The sequence below is a fragment of the Cetorhinus maximus genome, chromosome 4 (assembly GCF_964194155.1).
Source record: "Cetorhinus maximus chromosome 4, sCetMax3.hap1.1, whole genome shotgun sequence".
Taxonomy (NCBI): domain Eukaryota; kingdom Metazoa; phylum Chordata; class Chondrichthyes; order Lamniformes; family Cetorhinidae; genus Cetorhinus; species Cetorhinus maximus.
Window position 1 is genome coordinate 50,028,674 of NC_135882.1, and position 16,129 is coordinate 50,044,802.

Below are 16,129 nucleotides of genomic sequence, written 5' to 3' on the forward strand. Positions count from 1 at the left end.
AGAGAGAAAGGTACTAATATGGGAAATGATAAACAGACCATGACAGGAAGGGATAGAGAGTACAAATCTAATACTAACTCAGCAGATAAGGCTAGAGGTTACAAAAATGATAAAGGGACAAAACTAAAGGTTCTGTATTTGAATGCACATTGCATTTGAAACAAAACAGGTGAACTGATAGCTCAAATAGAAAGAAATAAGTACGATCTGATAGCCATTAGAGAGACATGGCTGCAGGATGACATAGTTTCGTACATGAATATTGAAGGGTACATGACATTTAGGAAGGACAGTAAGCTAGGAAAAGGTGAAGGGGTGGCTCTGCTAATTAATGATGGTATTGGCACAATAGAGAGGGATGACCTAAGTTCAAGAAACCAGGAGGTAGAAACGGTTTGGGTAAAGATGAGAAATGATAAAGACAAAGTCACTTGTGGGAGTGCTGTACAGCAAATTAACATAGTTACCACTTGACAGTGGAATTCCAAATGGCTTTTCCCCAACTTCAGTTCTGATATATAGCAGACTTATGCACAAATGCTGGAGGCTTCATTAAGGCTGTTTCACACATTCCTGTTAGATCTTACATGGCCTTTCCTTCTCCTTTATATATATTACTCTCTTTTTAATATGTAAATTCTATTGTTCCATATGTCTTTGAAATTGTATCTTCCTCATAATATATAAACTTTCAAGTTGCCAATATATTGTCAGTAACCTTTGGAAAAAAATAAACACATTCCTTAGTCTTGCTTATCTGGCTAGTTGTAAACAGACTAAGGTCCCTTTGAAATCCAAATATCCCTTCATTTATCTAAAAATGCAAATTCCCTTCACACCTTACATGCTAAGCCAACATCCATGTTTACTCATAAGCATGTCAAGCGCCTAGCTTCTTTTGATGATTTCAAACTTGCAGTCTACTTGACTGCGGAATGTAATTAAATCTCACACAGATCCAACTATACTTACCCCCATAAACCTACTTCACAATAAACCAGAAAAATATTATGAAAATGATTATACTTTCATCACAACGGGCCCCTGAGCAGCGCCCACACAGTAGGATGGAGTATAAAGAATGAAATGATGGGAGCTTGTCAGAAAGGTACGTTGATAATCATGGGGGAATTTAATCTAATATAGACTGGAAAAATCAGGTGGGCAAAAAGTAGCCTGGATGAGGAATTCAGAGAATGTTTTCAGGATAGTTTCTTAAAAGAGCAGGCTATACTAGACCTGGTATTGTACAATGAGGTAGGAGTAATGACCTCACAGTGAAGATATCCCTAGGTAGCAGTGATCATAATATGATTGAATTTTACATTCAGTTTGAGAGAGAGAAGAATGAGTCCAAGACTAGTATTTTAAACTTAAATAAGAACAATCATGAAAGCATGAAAGCAGAGCTAGCTGAAGTGAACTGGCAAATGGGGTTAAGGGATAGGTCAATAGAAATGCAGTGGCAAACATTTAAAGGCATATTTCAAAATGTACGTAATAGATATATTCCAACAAGAAAGAAAAATTCCAAGGGGTGGATCCACCATCTGTGGTTAATTAAAAAAGTTAAAGACAGTAGCAAACTTAAAGAAAAAGCACATAATTGCATAAGGATCAGTGGCAGGTCAGAAGTTTGGGCGGAATATATAAAACAGCAAAGAATAGCTAAAAGATTAATGGGGGGGGTGGAAATTAGAGTACAAGAGAAAGCTAGCTAGAAATATAAAGATGGATAGTAAGAGTTTCTATAGATATTTAAAAAGGAAGAGTTGAAGTGAGCGTTAGTCCTATAGAAGTGAGTCTGGGGAATTAATAGTGTAAAATAAGAAATCAGATGAATTGAACAGGTACTCTGTATCCATTCTCACTACAGAGGATACAAGTAAATTCCCAGAATTAGCTGTAAATCAGGAAATGGAAGGGAAGGAGGAACTCAAGAAAATTACAATCACCAGGGAAGCGATACTGAGCAAATTGTTGGAGCTGTGGGCTAACAAGTCTCTGGGTCCTGATGGACTTCATCCTAGGGTCTTAAAAGAAGTGGCTAGTGAGATGGTTGATGCACTGGTTTTAATTTTCCAAAATTCCCTAGATTTGAGGAAGGTTCCCTTAGATTGGAAAATAGCAAATGTAACTTGTTACAGGCAGGAGGGGAGATTAATTTAAACAGCCCTGATTTCTCCTCTCACCACCCATCTGTAAACAGAAAGGTGATTTTGATTTACTTTTTCCCCTATATAAGTGGTGGCGTATTTCTGAACCCCTCAGTTTTGGAGTGATCAAATTTCTATTAATAAGCCCACAGCAAACTCGAGATAGGATGAACTCAAAGGGATTAGTTTATTTGCACATACTCAAAATGCAGGAGGGGTGGGGGAGGGGTCGCTATATAAAAAGAGGGATGGAAAAAGAAACATTTACGGGGCAAAGGCCACAGAAGAAGGAATTATTGTTTCACTTGAGTCCAGAATCAAAGTCCAATAGTGTATTCCTTCACAGAAGTCGACAGGCTTAAAACTGATGCTGGATAATTCACTTTTCCAGTAGAGATGACTTCCACAATGAGACAAGCACGTGGAGATGAATCAGTCTTGTAGACGATGGTACAGAAATTCATAAGTTCCAGTAAAAACCGTGTAGATGGGGCCAGGCATTCAAGCCTGGACAGAGCCCCTTTTCTGTGATGCTGCATGGTAGATGGAAAGATGGCAGATTGCTTTGTAGCTCCACAAAGCAATATAACAGGTTCCACCAGCTAGGGGGGTCATGTCACATGATTCCCACCTCTCAACATTGGCTTTGACAAAGGGTGTATATCCCTTTGTCTGGGTTCCTGATATTGTTAACTCTCCAACCATTACGGATTTGAAAGGAAGGTTGCAGGGCTCTTTATCCTAGCAGACTCATAGACTTCAGTTGGCCAGCCTAGGTTCTGAAATGCAGAACCTTGGTATAGTTACTTTTGAATTTGGTCTCTGCAGCCCAAGGGGTCGTTAGCGTCTCTTCAGAGATAACAAGGCGTAAGTTTCTGCGATACTGCCAGATAACCCTTATTGATCGAGGGTCACAGCTAGACATAGCTTCAGACATTTTAAAAGGTCACTGCCCAGGTTTAAAATTTTAGAAATTAGCCATGAGGATATATAATATGTATATTAAAACCATAGAGTGTGAAGCCTGAGTCCTGTTACAAACTCCTTTCTTCAAAGAGGAGACAGATAAAAAGCAGCAAACTACAGGCCAGTTAGCTTAACATCTGTCACAGGGAAAATTTAGAAGTCATTCTTAAAGGCTTTATAGAAGGGCACTTAGATAAATTCAAGGTAATCAGGCAGGGTCAACATGGTTTTGTGATAGGGAAATCATGTTTAAATAATTTATTAGAGTTCTTTGAGGAAGTAGCATGCACTGTGGATAAAGGTGGATAGACTGGACTTAGATTTCGAGAAAGCATTTGATAAGGTGCCATATCAAAGGTTATTGTGGAAAATAAAAGCTCATGGAGTAGGGGGTAACATATGGCATAGACAGAAGATTGGCTGGCTAACAGGAAACAGAATAGGCATAAATGGGTCATTGTCTAGTTGGCAAGATATAACAAGTGCTGTGCCACAGGGATTTATAATTCATATAAATTACTTTAATGAAGGGACCAAAGGTATGGTTCCTAAATTTGCTGATGACACAAAGATAGGTAGGAAAGTAAGTTGTGAAGAGGATATAAGGAGGCAATGAAGGGATATAGATAGGGTAAGTGAGTGGGCAAAATTCCGGCAAATGGAATATAATGTGAGAAAATGTAAAATTGTCCATTTTGGCAAGGAAGAATGAAAAAGAAGTATATTATCTAAATGATGAGAGATTGCAGAGCTCTTAAGATGCAGAGGGATCTGGGTGTCCTCGTGCATGAATCGCAATCGGTTAGTATGCAGGTAATTAAGAAAGCTAATAGAAAGTTATTGTTTATGGCGAGGAGAATGGAATACAAAAGTAGGGAGGTTATGCTTCAGTTATTGCATTGGTGAGACCACATCTGGAATACTGTGTACAGTACTGGTCTCCTTATTTATTTAAAGAAGGGTGTAAATGCATTGGAAGAAATTCAGAGAAGATTTGCTAGACCAATACATGGGATAGGAAAGTTGTCTTAGGAGGAAAGGTTGGACAGGCTAGGCTTGTATCCCTGAAGTTTAGAAGAGTAAGAGACGACTTGATTAAAACATATAAGACTCTGAGGGTCTTGACAGGGTGGATGGGGAGAGGATATTTCCTCTTGTAGGAGAATCTAAAACTAGGGGTCACCCTAGTTTTAAAAATAAGAAGTCACCCATTTAAGACAGAGATGAGGAGAAATATTTTCTCTCAGGGGGTCGTGAGCCTTTGGAACTCTCTTCCTCAAGAGGCAATTGAAGCAGAGTCTTTGAATATTTTTAAGGCAGAGCTGGATAGATTCTTGATAAACAAGGGGGTGAAAGGTTATCAGGGATAGGTGGGAATGTGGAGTTGAGGTTACAATCAGATCAGCCACGACCTTATTGAATGGCGAGCAGGCTCGAGGAGCCGAGTGGTCTACTCCTGCTCCTAATTCATATGTTCAAGTAAATTTTCACAGCAGCACACAACAGAGTTTGGTTTAGGCATACATATGGCCAACCCATCACTTTCCCATTTTTTTTAATCATTCATTTTTAAAACCAGAAAATTGGGTGTGGCACAAGTTGGGCTTGCATCAAATCTGTGCTTCATTAAGCAAAGCTGCATGCCAGGAGTGAAGCTCCATAAAATTTATCCTGCAATGTTTTACACACCCACAGCAATTCCTGCCCCCACTCCCAGCACAGACCAGAGATGCCACCCTCACAAGAGCTTTTTTCTCTCTCTTCCTGCACTCTCCATAAAACAGGGACTTCCCCCTTCCAGTAGCTCTCTTTCTTCACTCCCAACAGTAATAAGTCCTTCTGTCATCTCATTCCCACTCAAGTTCTTTTCTCTTTCTCTTCCACTCCCATATTCTCCACTGAGATTTTATTCTTGCTTTTCAGTATTGACTGGGTTCTTAGAAGCTCACAGTCTGCTCCCCTCTCGCTTCTGTTATTCTTAAAATATATCTGTCTTTTTCCTTGTTACCACCACCAAATCCATTTCTCCACCTCCCCCACCCTGTGCCCCCTCAAGGAGGGTGGTTCCCTCTCCTGCAAAATCTGTGTATGTCTGTCTACCTCTCTCTCTCTCTCTCTCATTCTTCACTGGCCATTTACTGGGCCATTGCATTGCTTAAATGTAGAAATAAAATCAGAAGTTTGTTTCTTGGGAGGATGACACTTGCACATGCATGCATCATTTCTTCTCAACTTATCAGCACGTGTCTCTTCACTCTCTTCTTCATTTCTCTTGTTTCCTCCCCTTGCTCCTTTATTTCTACTCTCATTTCTCTTTCCTTCCTTTCTCATCTGTACACTTCTGCAGTTGCCCTCACCCCTGCCCCCAATTTCTTGTAGCTTTCACAAGGCTGCACAGGGAAACTGCAGGATGAAAGGGAGCAGACCAGAGAAATAGCATGAAAAAAATCCAGTGTGAGTTGCGGTAGCTTTGTTGGGGGATGCATGTGGGAATTGTAATTCCTGGTGCTGTGGTCAGAAAGTATAGAGAAGAAACATCAAAATGTGAACCAATTTGAATTTATTTAGTCAAATTAAATTAGGTAGAAATATTTTTGGTGGACTATGTTTGATGAAAGTTTTAACAAAACATAACTGATGAATAATCAAAGTAGAAATATTCATTTAAAAATTAAAAAAAACTTAAAGAATTAAACACTTAAACTTACTCCTACTCCTAATTTGTATGTTCGTATGGTTGTAAAATGGCGGAAAAACTCAGAAGATTTGGCAGCATTTGTGGAGAGAGAAACAGAGTTAACATTTTGAGTCTGTATTGCTCCAAAGAAGAGTCAGACTCAAAACATCGGTTTTGTTTCTCTTTCCGCAGGTGCTGCCAGACCTGCTGAGCTTTTTCAGCATTTTCTGTTTTTGTACCATTTGCATTCAAACATAGGAAATAGGTGACGTAGGCCATTTGGCCCCTTGAACCTGCTCCGTCGCCCATCTACCCCGATAATCTTTGACTCCCTTGCCTAACAAGAATCCACCCCTGCCTTAAAAATAGTCAACCACACCACCTCTATCACCTTCTGAGGCAGAGTTCCAAAGTCGCACAACCCTCAGAGAAAAAAATTCTCCTCATTTCTGTCCTAAAGGGGCGACCCCTAATTTTAAAAGAGTGCCCCCTATTTCTGGACTCATCCACAAAAGGAAACATCCTTTCCATGTGGACCTTGTCAATAACATTCAGGATCTTATATACTTCAATGAAGTCACCCCACACTCTTCTAAGTCCAGTGCAAACAAGCCCAGTCTATCAAACCTTTTCTCATAAGACAACCTGCTCATTCCAGGTATCAATCTAGTAAACCTCCTCCGAATCGCCTTCGATGCATTTACATCCTTCTTTAACTAAGGAGACCAAAACTGCAAATAGTATTTGAGATGTGGTCTCACTATTCCCTGTATAACTGAAGCATAACTTCCTTACTTTTATGTTCAATTCCTCTCAGAATAAAGGATAGTATTCCATTAGCTTTCTTAATTACTTGCTGTACCTGCATACTAACTTTTTGTGACTCATGTACTAGATCACCTAGATCTCTCTGCACCTTGGAATTCTAAAGTCGTTTTCCATTTAAGCAATACTCTGCTTTTTTATTCTTCCTGACAAAGTGAACAACTTCACATTTTCCCACATTATACTCCACCTGCTAGATTTTTGCCCACTTGCTCAACCCATCTCTGTTTGCAACCTCATGTTCTCTTCATAACATACTTTCCTACCTATCTTTGTCTCATCTGCAAATTTAGCTACCATACCTTCACTCCCCTCATCTAAGTAATTGATATAAATTGTGAAAAGCTCAGGACCCAGCACAGACCCCAGCAGGACTCCACTCATCACATCCTGCCAATCAGAAGACCGCCCATTTATGTATACACTCTGTTTTCTGCCAGCTAGCCATCTTCTATCCATGCTAATATGTTACCCCCTACACCCTGAGCTTCTATTTCCCGCAATAACCTTTGATGTGGCACCTTATCAAATGCCTTCTGGAAATTCAAGTACAGCACGTCTACAGGCTCCGCTTTATCCACAGCGCATTTTACTCCTTCAAAGAACTCCAACAAATTGGTTAAACATGAGTTCCCTTTCATAAAACCATGCTGACTCTTCCTGATTACCTTGCGTTTCTCGAAGTGCCCAGCGATAACCTCCCTAATGATCGATTGTAATACCTTCCCCACAACAGATGTCAGGCAAACTGGCCTATAGTTTCCTGTTTTCTGCCTCTCTCTCTTCTTGAATAGAGGGGTTATATGTGCTTCTTTCCTGTCTGATGGAAGCTTTCCAGAATCTAGTGAATTTTAGAAAATTAACACCAACGCATCGACTATCTAATTAGCCACCTCTTTTAAGACCCTAGGATGAAGTCCACCAGGACCTGGAGACTTGTCAGCCCACAGCTCCATCAGTTTCTCAGTACCGCTTCCCTAGTGATTGTAATTTCACCAAGTTCCCCTCTCCCTTCCACCTCCTGATTTACAGCTATTACTGGAGTGTTTTTTTATAGCTTCTATAGTGAAGACAGAAGTAAAATATTTGTTCATTTCATCCATTTCCTTATTATCTACTATTAACTCTCCACTGTCAATCTCTAGAGGACCAACACTCACTTTACTTACTGTGAGAAATGGATGTTTTTTAAAACTATTTTTAGGGAATATTGTGCTATTCTGGGAAGAAGGGTGCGTGCGTGTGAGCGAGCGAGTGTGAGAAAGAGAGATTTAATTAAGCTGGGCAGAGATTAATAGGAGGCAGGTTGTCTGGGAGGGTTTAAAACATGAAAAGGATAGAGATGTTAAATCTAACCTATTCACTTGTACCTCAAACCTAACATTTGCATTTTTAGATAAGGTGAGAGGTTGTTTGAATATCAACGGGTAGTCAGAGCTGACAAGAGGCATGTTTGTATCTTGCAGGAGTTTCATAGATGAATAGAAGTGGCATATTATATTTTATTGACCCAAAAGCAAAGACAAGATGGAAACATGAAAAATCTTATATTTGGAAGAATGAGTTTCAAAGAGGTGTGAAAACAATGGAGCCTGAGATGATAGGGGGAAAAAAAGGTATTTTAGAGTTCCTGTGGGGAGCTTAGGGGGACTGTAGCTGTTGAGCTGGAACTGGGCTGTAGCTGTTTGAGCTGTTGAGCTGGAGGTGTGAGATGTAGCAGCTGGCGCTATAGTTGGAGCTGTGGCTGACAGGGGGTGCAGTTTGAATCAACCATCCAGTCAAGCCAGAAAAGTCTTGGGCTGCAAAAAGCAGTTTTATTCTTTAGTTTGGGTTTTAACAGCAGAGTGGAAGAGACTTAAGGTCATGTGGTATGCCTTTATTGAAGCTACAACAGTTTTCCTTGGGTAATGTTACTGGATTTTTTTTATAGTTAAACAACTATAAAGGAGAAGTGTTGCCTGGAAGGTGTTTACTTGTGGGTCAGGCCAAGTAGAGAGTCTTTTTGGGGGAATGTTTTGTAAGACTAAGTTGAATTGTGTATCTGTAATCTTGTGTGCTTAAGTTTTCTTTTATTCTTGTTAATAAAACTTTTACTTTTAATTTTTAAAATCCCAAACAGTGTTGCTGGGCTTCTTACTCCTGAGATCAGTACATCCCCTTCTCGTTTTCAGAATACAAAAAAAAGGGTATGGCCCGTAAGCCAAGTTTCCCTCTGGGATTTGGTTTGCACAGCAATTAACATCTGCTATGATCATAACACTACTCTTTATCTTTTTAAATAAGTAGAAACTCTTGCTATCTGTTTTTACATTTCTAGCTAACTTTCTCTCAAACTCTAATTTCTTTCTCCTGATTCACCTTTTAGTCATTCTCCACCCAAGCCAATTCTACATCCTGATCTCCTGAACCAAGATTATCTCTAACTATTGCACCAATGCTATCACTGATCAACAGTGCTAACCCTCCACCTTTACCTAGCTTCCTATTCTTCTTGAATGTCATTTACCCATCAATATTCAGGACCCAGTCCTTCTCGTCCTGCAGCCATGTTTCCGTAATGACTATCAGATAATATTTATTTACTCCAATGTGCGCTATCAATTTATTTACTTTGTTATGAAAGCTACGTGCATTCAGATACAGAAACTTTAGTTTTGTCTTTTTGTTATCTTTGTAATATCCAGTTTTGACAACTGGTGCATTCTTAAGTTTTATCTCTCTGACCCTTCCTGCTATTCTATGACCCTCATTTCCCATATTGCTATTATGCTCTCCGGCCTTGAATCTACCTCTTGATTTGCTACCTCTACCTAAGCTTGATCCCTCATCCCCCTTGTTTAGTTTAAAGCCCTCCCTAGTTATGCGATTCGTAAGAACACTTGTCCCAGCATGGTTCAGGTGTAGACTGTCCCAATGGTACAGCTCCCACTTTCCCCAGTACTGGTGCTAGTGCCCCACGAACCAGAACCCACTTCTCCCACACCAGTCTTTGAGCCATGCGTTAATCGCTCTAATCTTATTTGCCCTATGCCAATTTGCATGTGGCTCAGGTAATAATCCAGAGATTATTATCTTTGAGGTTCAGCTTCTTAATTTGGTACCTAGCTCCTCATATTATCTTGCCTATGTTGTTGGAACCTACATGGACCACGATGACTGGATCCTCTCCCTCCCACTACAAGTTTCTCTCCAGCCTTGAGCAGATGTCCTGAACCCAGGCACCGCCAGGAAACACAGCCTTTCGGAGTCTCGCTCTTGGTTGCAGAGAACAGTATCATCCCCCTCACTGTACTGTCCCCTATTACCACTACATTCCTGTTTGCTCCCCGCTGCTTGAACGGCTTCCTGCACCATGATGCCATAGCCAGCCTGCTCGTCCACCTTGCAGACCTCGCTTTCGCCCACACAGGTTATGGGCACCTCAAACCTGTTTGACAAATGCAAAGTCTGAGGTTCCTCCATTACTGTCTGTGTGGTCCCTTCACCTCCCTCACTCACAGTCACATCCTCCTATCCCTGACCACTGACAAAACAGAAAACCCTATTCTAAGAGGTGTGGCTGCCTTCTGGAACAAAGTGTCCAGATATTTCTCCCCCTCCCTTATGTTGCGCAGTATCTGCATTTCGGCCTCCAGATCAATAATTCTGATTTGGAATTTCTCGAGGTGCTTACACTTTCTGCAGACATATTTGTCCTGGATAGGGAACCAGATTAATTGTAATCATCCTAAATGGATATTAGATTATTTTAGCTGCAATGCAGGCATGACAAACATCTGCTGCACATCCTTGCTCCAAAGCTTGGTGTAGGCTGCTGCTTTGGTTGGTGAGAGATCAATCAGTGTTAGCTACCATCAATAGCTATGTGAAAGGGGAAGTTAAGCGTACATAGGTATTATCAGAAAGTTCAAGTTCCACTCCAAGCCTTGGGTGCAAAATCTAGGTTGACACTGAGGAAGTGCTGCATTGCCTGAGTTGCGACCCTTCATTTGAAACATTAAACCCAGATCCATCTGCCTTCTTCAGTGGTTCAATTGATACGATCTGAAAAGCAGGAATTTCTTCTGGCAAATGCTCTTCACGCAAAAGATTGATTGGTTACTCACCTCTGACAGCTGTGGGACCTTCCGAGAATCTAACAGCTGTCGTGTTTATCATGCTTGGTGCTTAAATTGTCAGAATGAAAAGCTATTAAACAAGTTATAATTTTAATTCTTAAGAACATTAAAATTTCTCAAAATAATGTCAAACTAATATTGCATTATCTTGCAGAAAATCAAAGTTATTTTTTAATGGGAGTTTGTGTTAATAAAAGGTTCAAGTTTTCATGTACCTTTTCAAAGCCTGGATCCATAAGGTGCTCCTGTCAAATGTGAGAAATAATCCAAAACAACAACAGAATGAAGCTGAGCTAAGAAAGGGTGCTTTACCGTTTTAAGGTAAAACCTCGCAGATATTGCATCACAATGGATTGTACTTATGGCTTTAGCCCAAATCTCTTCCATTTCACACGAGAAATCCTTTGAGCTGAACTTTCCTGGACACAAGTGCTAGCATCACTGACTTCTGGAAATCCAACTTTATTTAGGTTCCCTGCACAAGAACAGTCAGGTGATAATATTTCAGGTTGTATATGGTTTCTGGCTCTCCTCCTGTGCCAATATATTCAGAAGGAATAAGGAATGACAAGAGAGCTCAAAGGAGTAAAAAGAAAACAACTGGACGGACAATCCAGCATCACTAGATGGACTGCAGCAGCTCAAGGACGAGACTCACCACCATGTTCTCAGGGGCAATTAGGGATGGGCAACAAATGATGCCTTGCCAGCGATGCCCACATCCCATGAAAGAATAACAAAGATCCATGATCATTAACCCTACCAAGATCTTGTGAAGGATTCTCACTACTTGGGGAAATTAGGAAATTACATTCCAAGAAAATGACAGGTCATCAAGGGATGCTGGTTAAAATAAACAGAAAATGCTGGAAGTACACAGCAGGTCAGTTAGCATCTGTAAAGTGAAAAGACAAATTATGATCTTTCTGGTGTGCACGCTTCATCAGAGCTGCATTCTAAAAGGAGGTAGTTTAGTAAGGTTGGAAAAAGAAAAATAACATAGGGAAAGAGGAGATTATAATAGACACACCAGTCAAAGAGAGGAACTTAACAGGTAAATACGCTGCAAACTGCTTAGTAAAAAAAAACCTTTAAATGGTATAAAAGATCAGTGAGGTGATGGAATGAACCAAAAAGGCCAAAGAACGTACAAATTGGAGGATAAGATGACACAGGATATAAACAAAAAAGTGAGACAATGTGGAAATAGTGAAACTACAGTTACAACTGCAGATCCAAAATTTAAACAGGAAATGTTAGCAAAGCAAGTTGGTGTGCCAGTGGAGAAGAAAATTGGTCAATAGTATAGGCTCAGAACCCCTGCCAACACTGTTCCAATGAAAGGTCTTCACCCCAAATTCCACTTGCCCTCCTCCCTTCAGGCACCAACGGACCTATCCCACATTACAAGTACCCCAATCTCAGAAGAAATTGGAGGTTTTTAGCAGTAGTCTTTTTATCTCTTTCTTTTTATTTCTACTACCTTGGCATCAGCAATGGAATATATTTTGGTTTGCAAGTCACATTTCCTGGAAATGATGCAAGCATATTTGGTCAGAGTCACCATAAGGTTCAACCTTTAACCTACTGAAATATTTACGTCATGAAAGGTTTTCTACACGAAGGTGGTGCCACAACACAAGACAGGACTATATAAATAACACTTAATCTGTTCATTTCCCAACCATTACAATCGTGCTCCTTGAAGAACAGCAGAGTTGTTCTTAGGGGAGGCGATGGCGTAGTGGTATTGTCGCTGGACTAGTGATCCAGGAACCCGGGTTCGAATCCCACCTCGGCAGGATATCTGGAATTAAAAGTCTAATGATGGTCATGAAACCATTGTTGTAAAAACCCATCTGGTTCACTAATGTACTTTAGGGAAGGAAATCTGTCATCTTACCTGGTCTGGCCTACACGTGACTCCAGAACCACAGCAATGTGGTTGACTCTTAAATGCCCTCTAAATAACCAATAAATGCTGGCCTAGCCAGCGACGCCCACATCCCAAAAAAGAATTAAAAAAATGCTAAGTGAATAGATTGAAGTTCAAGGCTATTTATGTCCCAAGTACAATGGCTGGATTCACATTAAGTTCCTTTTAACATGCCAGCCATGCCTGAGTGATAGCAATCCGGTTTCTGAGTGAGGTTGAGAGTACAAGTTCCATTCTGGAACAGAAAATCTAGAGTGACACTCCAGTACAGTACTGAGGGAATGCTACATTGTCAAAGGAGTTGTGTTTCAAACTGAACATTGTTTGCCCTCACAAAATCCCATTGCATTATTTAAAGAAGAGCAGGACTGTCCATCTAGGTGTCCTAGCCAATATTTATCCCTCAATCAACATCACAAAAGCAGATCATCTGGTCATTTATCTCAGTGTTGTGTGATGGAGCTTGTGTGCAAATTGGCTGTCACATTTCCTACAATACAACAATGCCTTCACTCAATGACTGTGAAGTACTACCTGAGAACAACCTGAGGTCATGAATGGCGCGAAATAAATGCAGGTTGTTTTCTTAAGTCATGCAAAGGATATATTAATTTCTTTGGCTTAAAATAGGCAGTCACAATCCACAATGGACAATCAATTCTGAACTGCTACCGTATTGTTTTGGATAACTTCTGGACAATTCTTTTTTCAAGATGATGTTTATAATACTTGCAAGAGACCTTGTGAGAAAACTTGTATCATCACTACAAATGGCAGTCCTAGAGATCGATGCAATGCTGTTTCTGGATTCTGTCCATTGAGAGGATCAGTTGAGAAGGAGAGAAGTCACTGGGATGTTTTAAATTAATTATTATATAAGCAATGCGGTACAGACTGGAGTTAACCAAAGCAAGCCTCAATGGGGTGATGCGAAAGCATAACAAGTTACTGGCTGTGCTATACTAAACTCATACTGAGATATTTCCCATTTATCCATTGTGTTATAAGTTAACTTCTTTCTCAAATTTATTTAGGCCAAGTCTTCTTTCAATCCTTCGTCATTTCTTCTTTTCCAATTAATCAACTTTGATTTTGGCTGATCTTTCCTTTCCTGTTTTGGCATTAACATTAATTACATTTTGATTGCTTACCCCTAATTATATTTTGATTGCTTGTTCTTAATTGTTTTTCCTCCCCGTTGCTTCCTGTTTCTTCCTGTTGCTGACCTGTTCCAGGAATTATGACCCAGAACTAGATCCATTATTTGCATCTTTCCACATCAACTTATGCACTAACTCAGAAAACAGCACCGAATACATCCATATATTCCTCCCTAATATGTTCTGATGACTGAACTCTGAATAAAGGTCTCCATTATTGCTGTCCTATTGCTTACGCACACTCTAAATTATTTGTAAACTACCTCCTCAATTTCTTTCCAACAATTTGATGGCCTGCATTGCTTTGTTCTGTAGTTCAAACCATAGACTTTGTCTGTACATTATCGCTGGCAAAATTATTCCTTTTCACTGTTGAAATTTGTTTCCTCATAAATAAATACTACACCTCCTTCCTATTCTGCTTTCCTCAACTCTTCTAAAAATATTTAACCTGGAATGCATCGCTGAGTGTAGCTCAATTTCAATTCAAGTAATGATACTTTGCTGCTGCCCAAGCATCGATTGTCCTTACCCAAGTTTAATCTTAATTCTTCTTGCATTAACACATACATTCTAGCCTTTTCCTATTGGTTATTTTGCTCCTCCACAACCGTTTCTTCTCACGCAGCTACATTTTCTCGTTCCTTCTTGTCTCTTCTAAGATAAGGCTCACTGTTCCTCTCTCAAATGATATCTGGTTTGTACTTTCTTCCCCTATCCTTTGCGACTCATGAAGCCTCCTTTATTACAGCACACAATTTGGGAGCCTCAACACTTAACAGCATTCTTAGTTTTGTCCCAACTTGCCTGTTCCTTAAACTATTTAACTGTAAATAAATGTATTTGATTCTTTAGTCTGTAGGCATCTGCGCTGACATTTTGAAGGTAACTTAGTAACTTGGCAAAAGGATGCAGTAAATCCAGTAATTGGCTGCTGCAAGTAGGGTCACTAAGAATTCCTCAAAATACATACTTCTGTGAAAACAAAATATAGAAAAAGTGCAGATTTCCAAATTTGGGACAAGGTCCATTTATAGGAACTTGCGATTAAACAGTCTAGCAAAAATGTAGTTCCATAGGAACAAAAAATTCACAAATTTTACCTGCAAGCATTTCAAGCTAAAATGCTAAGATTATCAATATCAAAACATCTGTCTAGAAAATATACATCACTAAAGGAGCTGCAAGCCTTAATTCTACATTGTATGAGAGTATTATGGGAATTTTTCCTCTCAAAATCTCAAATAAAAGTAAGTAATTCAATTTTTGCTTTTAATTGGAGGTGACAAAATCCTTGTTACCCCACAAAAGCACCATATTCCAGATGAGCAAGATACCAAAAGTTTGTTGTGGCCTCCTACATGTGGCCTTGCTTCTCTTTCCAAGCAGTAAGTGATTCAGCAACTGCAGCAGAAACAGTACTGTGTATTGCTCCTTATGAAAAGGTAAATGAGATGAGGTGAGACAAAGCTTATTATACAATTCATTGTTCAATTATTTTAATATGATTTTTTAACTGTCCCGTTGCATTGCATTCAACTGCTTCAACATAGTAAAAACATGCAATGGGAAATAAGGAATATATAAAGCACAAACCACGAAAAAACACACCTTTATATTAGCGTGGCCAATCAGATGAAGCCTCAATGCTCCAGTAAAATAGAACTTACTTGCAGATACTTTCTCCAGACTTGCTGTGGCATGGCTTGATTTGTAACGAACAGGCAACAGCTTTCCACATTTCTGGTTGACAGGTCTTAATATTTTTCACAGGTATATTCATAAATGGCATCTTTATGGCCCCTTTCTCCCAAAGTTTCATGTCATTCTTGGCTCCTTGGTCCGACTGAGTATTGCAGCTACGGAACAATTCTGTGGGTCTAAACAACATAAAATTTCACTTGCTGTATACAGAATAGCAAGTTATTAACTCCAACTATTACCCTTTCATTGCCTGTTAGATCCTTTCTTGCACCATGCAGAAGTTAGATTTCCAATGACAATCTGGAACATTTTATCATCTTTACTGACATTCTCTGAATGAGTTGCTGTATGGTGGAAACATCTGAAATTGCCAGACTAATAATTTAGTTTTAAATAAATTCAGCATTAGTTTAAAAAATATTCACTAACAAATATGAGAGTAGAATGCTTCTTTCAAATGATGAGAAAGCACAGGAGAAAACTAGAAAGTACAAATTAGTAATCTAGACCAATTACAACAACTCCTGATGTTGTGTTAACTTTGTGCAGCAGATCTCAAATTGATATTCTAGATGTTGACAAACGAT

General features: G+C 39.6%; 1 protein-coding gene across 1 annotated transcript in view; it reads right to left on the bottom strand.

The window, feature by feature from the left end:
• reck (reversion-inducing-cysteine-rich protein with kazal motifs) overlaps positions 1-16,129 on the bottom strand; it is a 170,180-nt gene that overhangs the window by 15,813 nt on the left and 138,238 nt on the right. Inside the window, exon 15 of the mRNA XM_078539778.1 lies at positions 15,509-15,718. Coding sequence (XP_078395904.1) covers positions 15,509-15,718 — 210 coding nt within the window. The remainder of the gene's footprint in view (positions 1-15,508; positions 15,719-16,129) is intronic.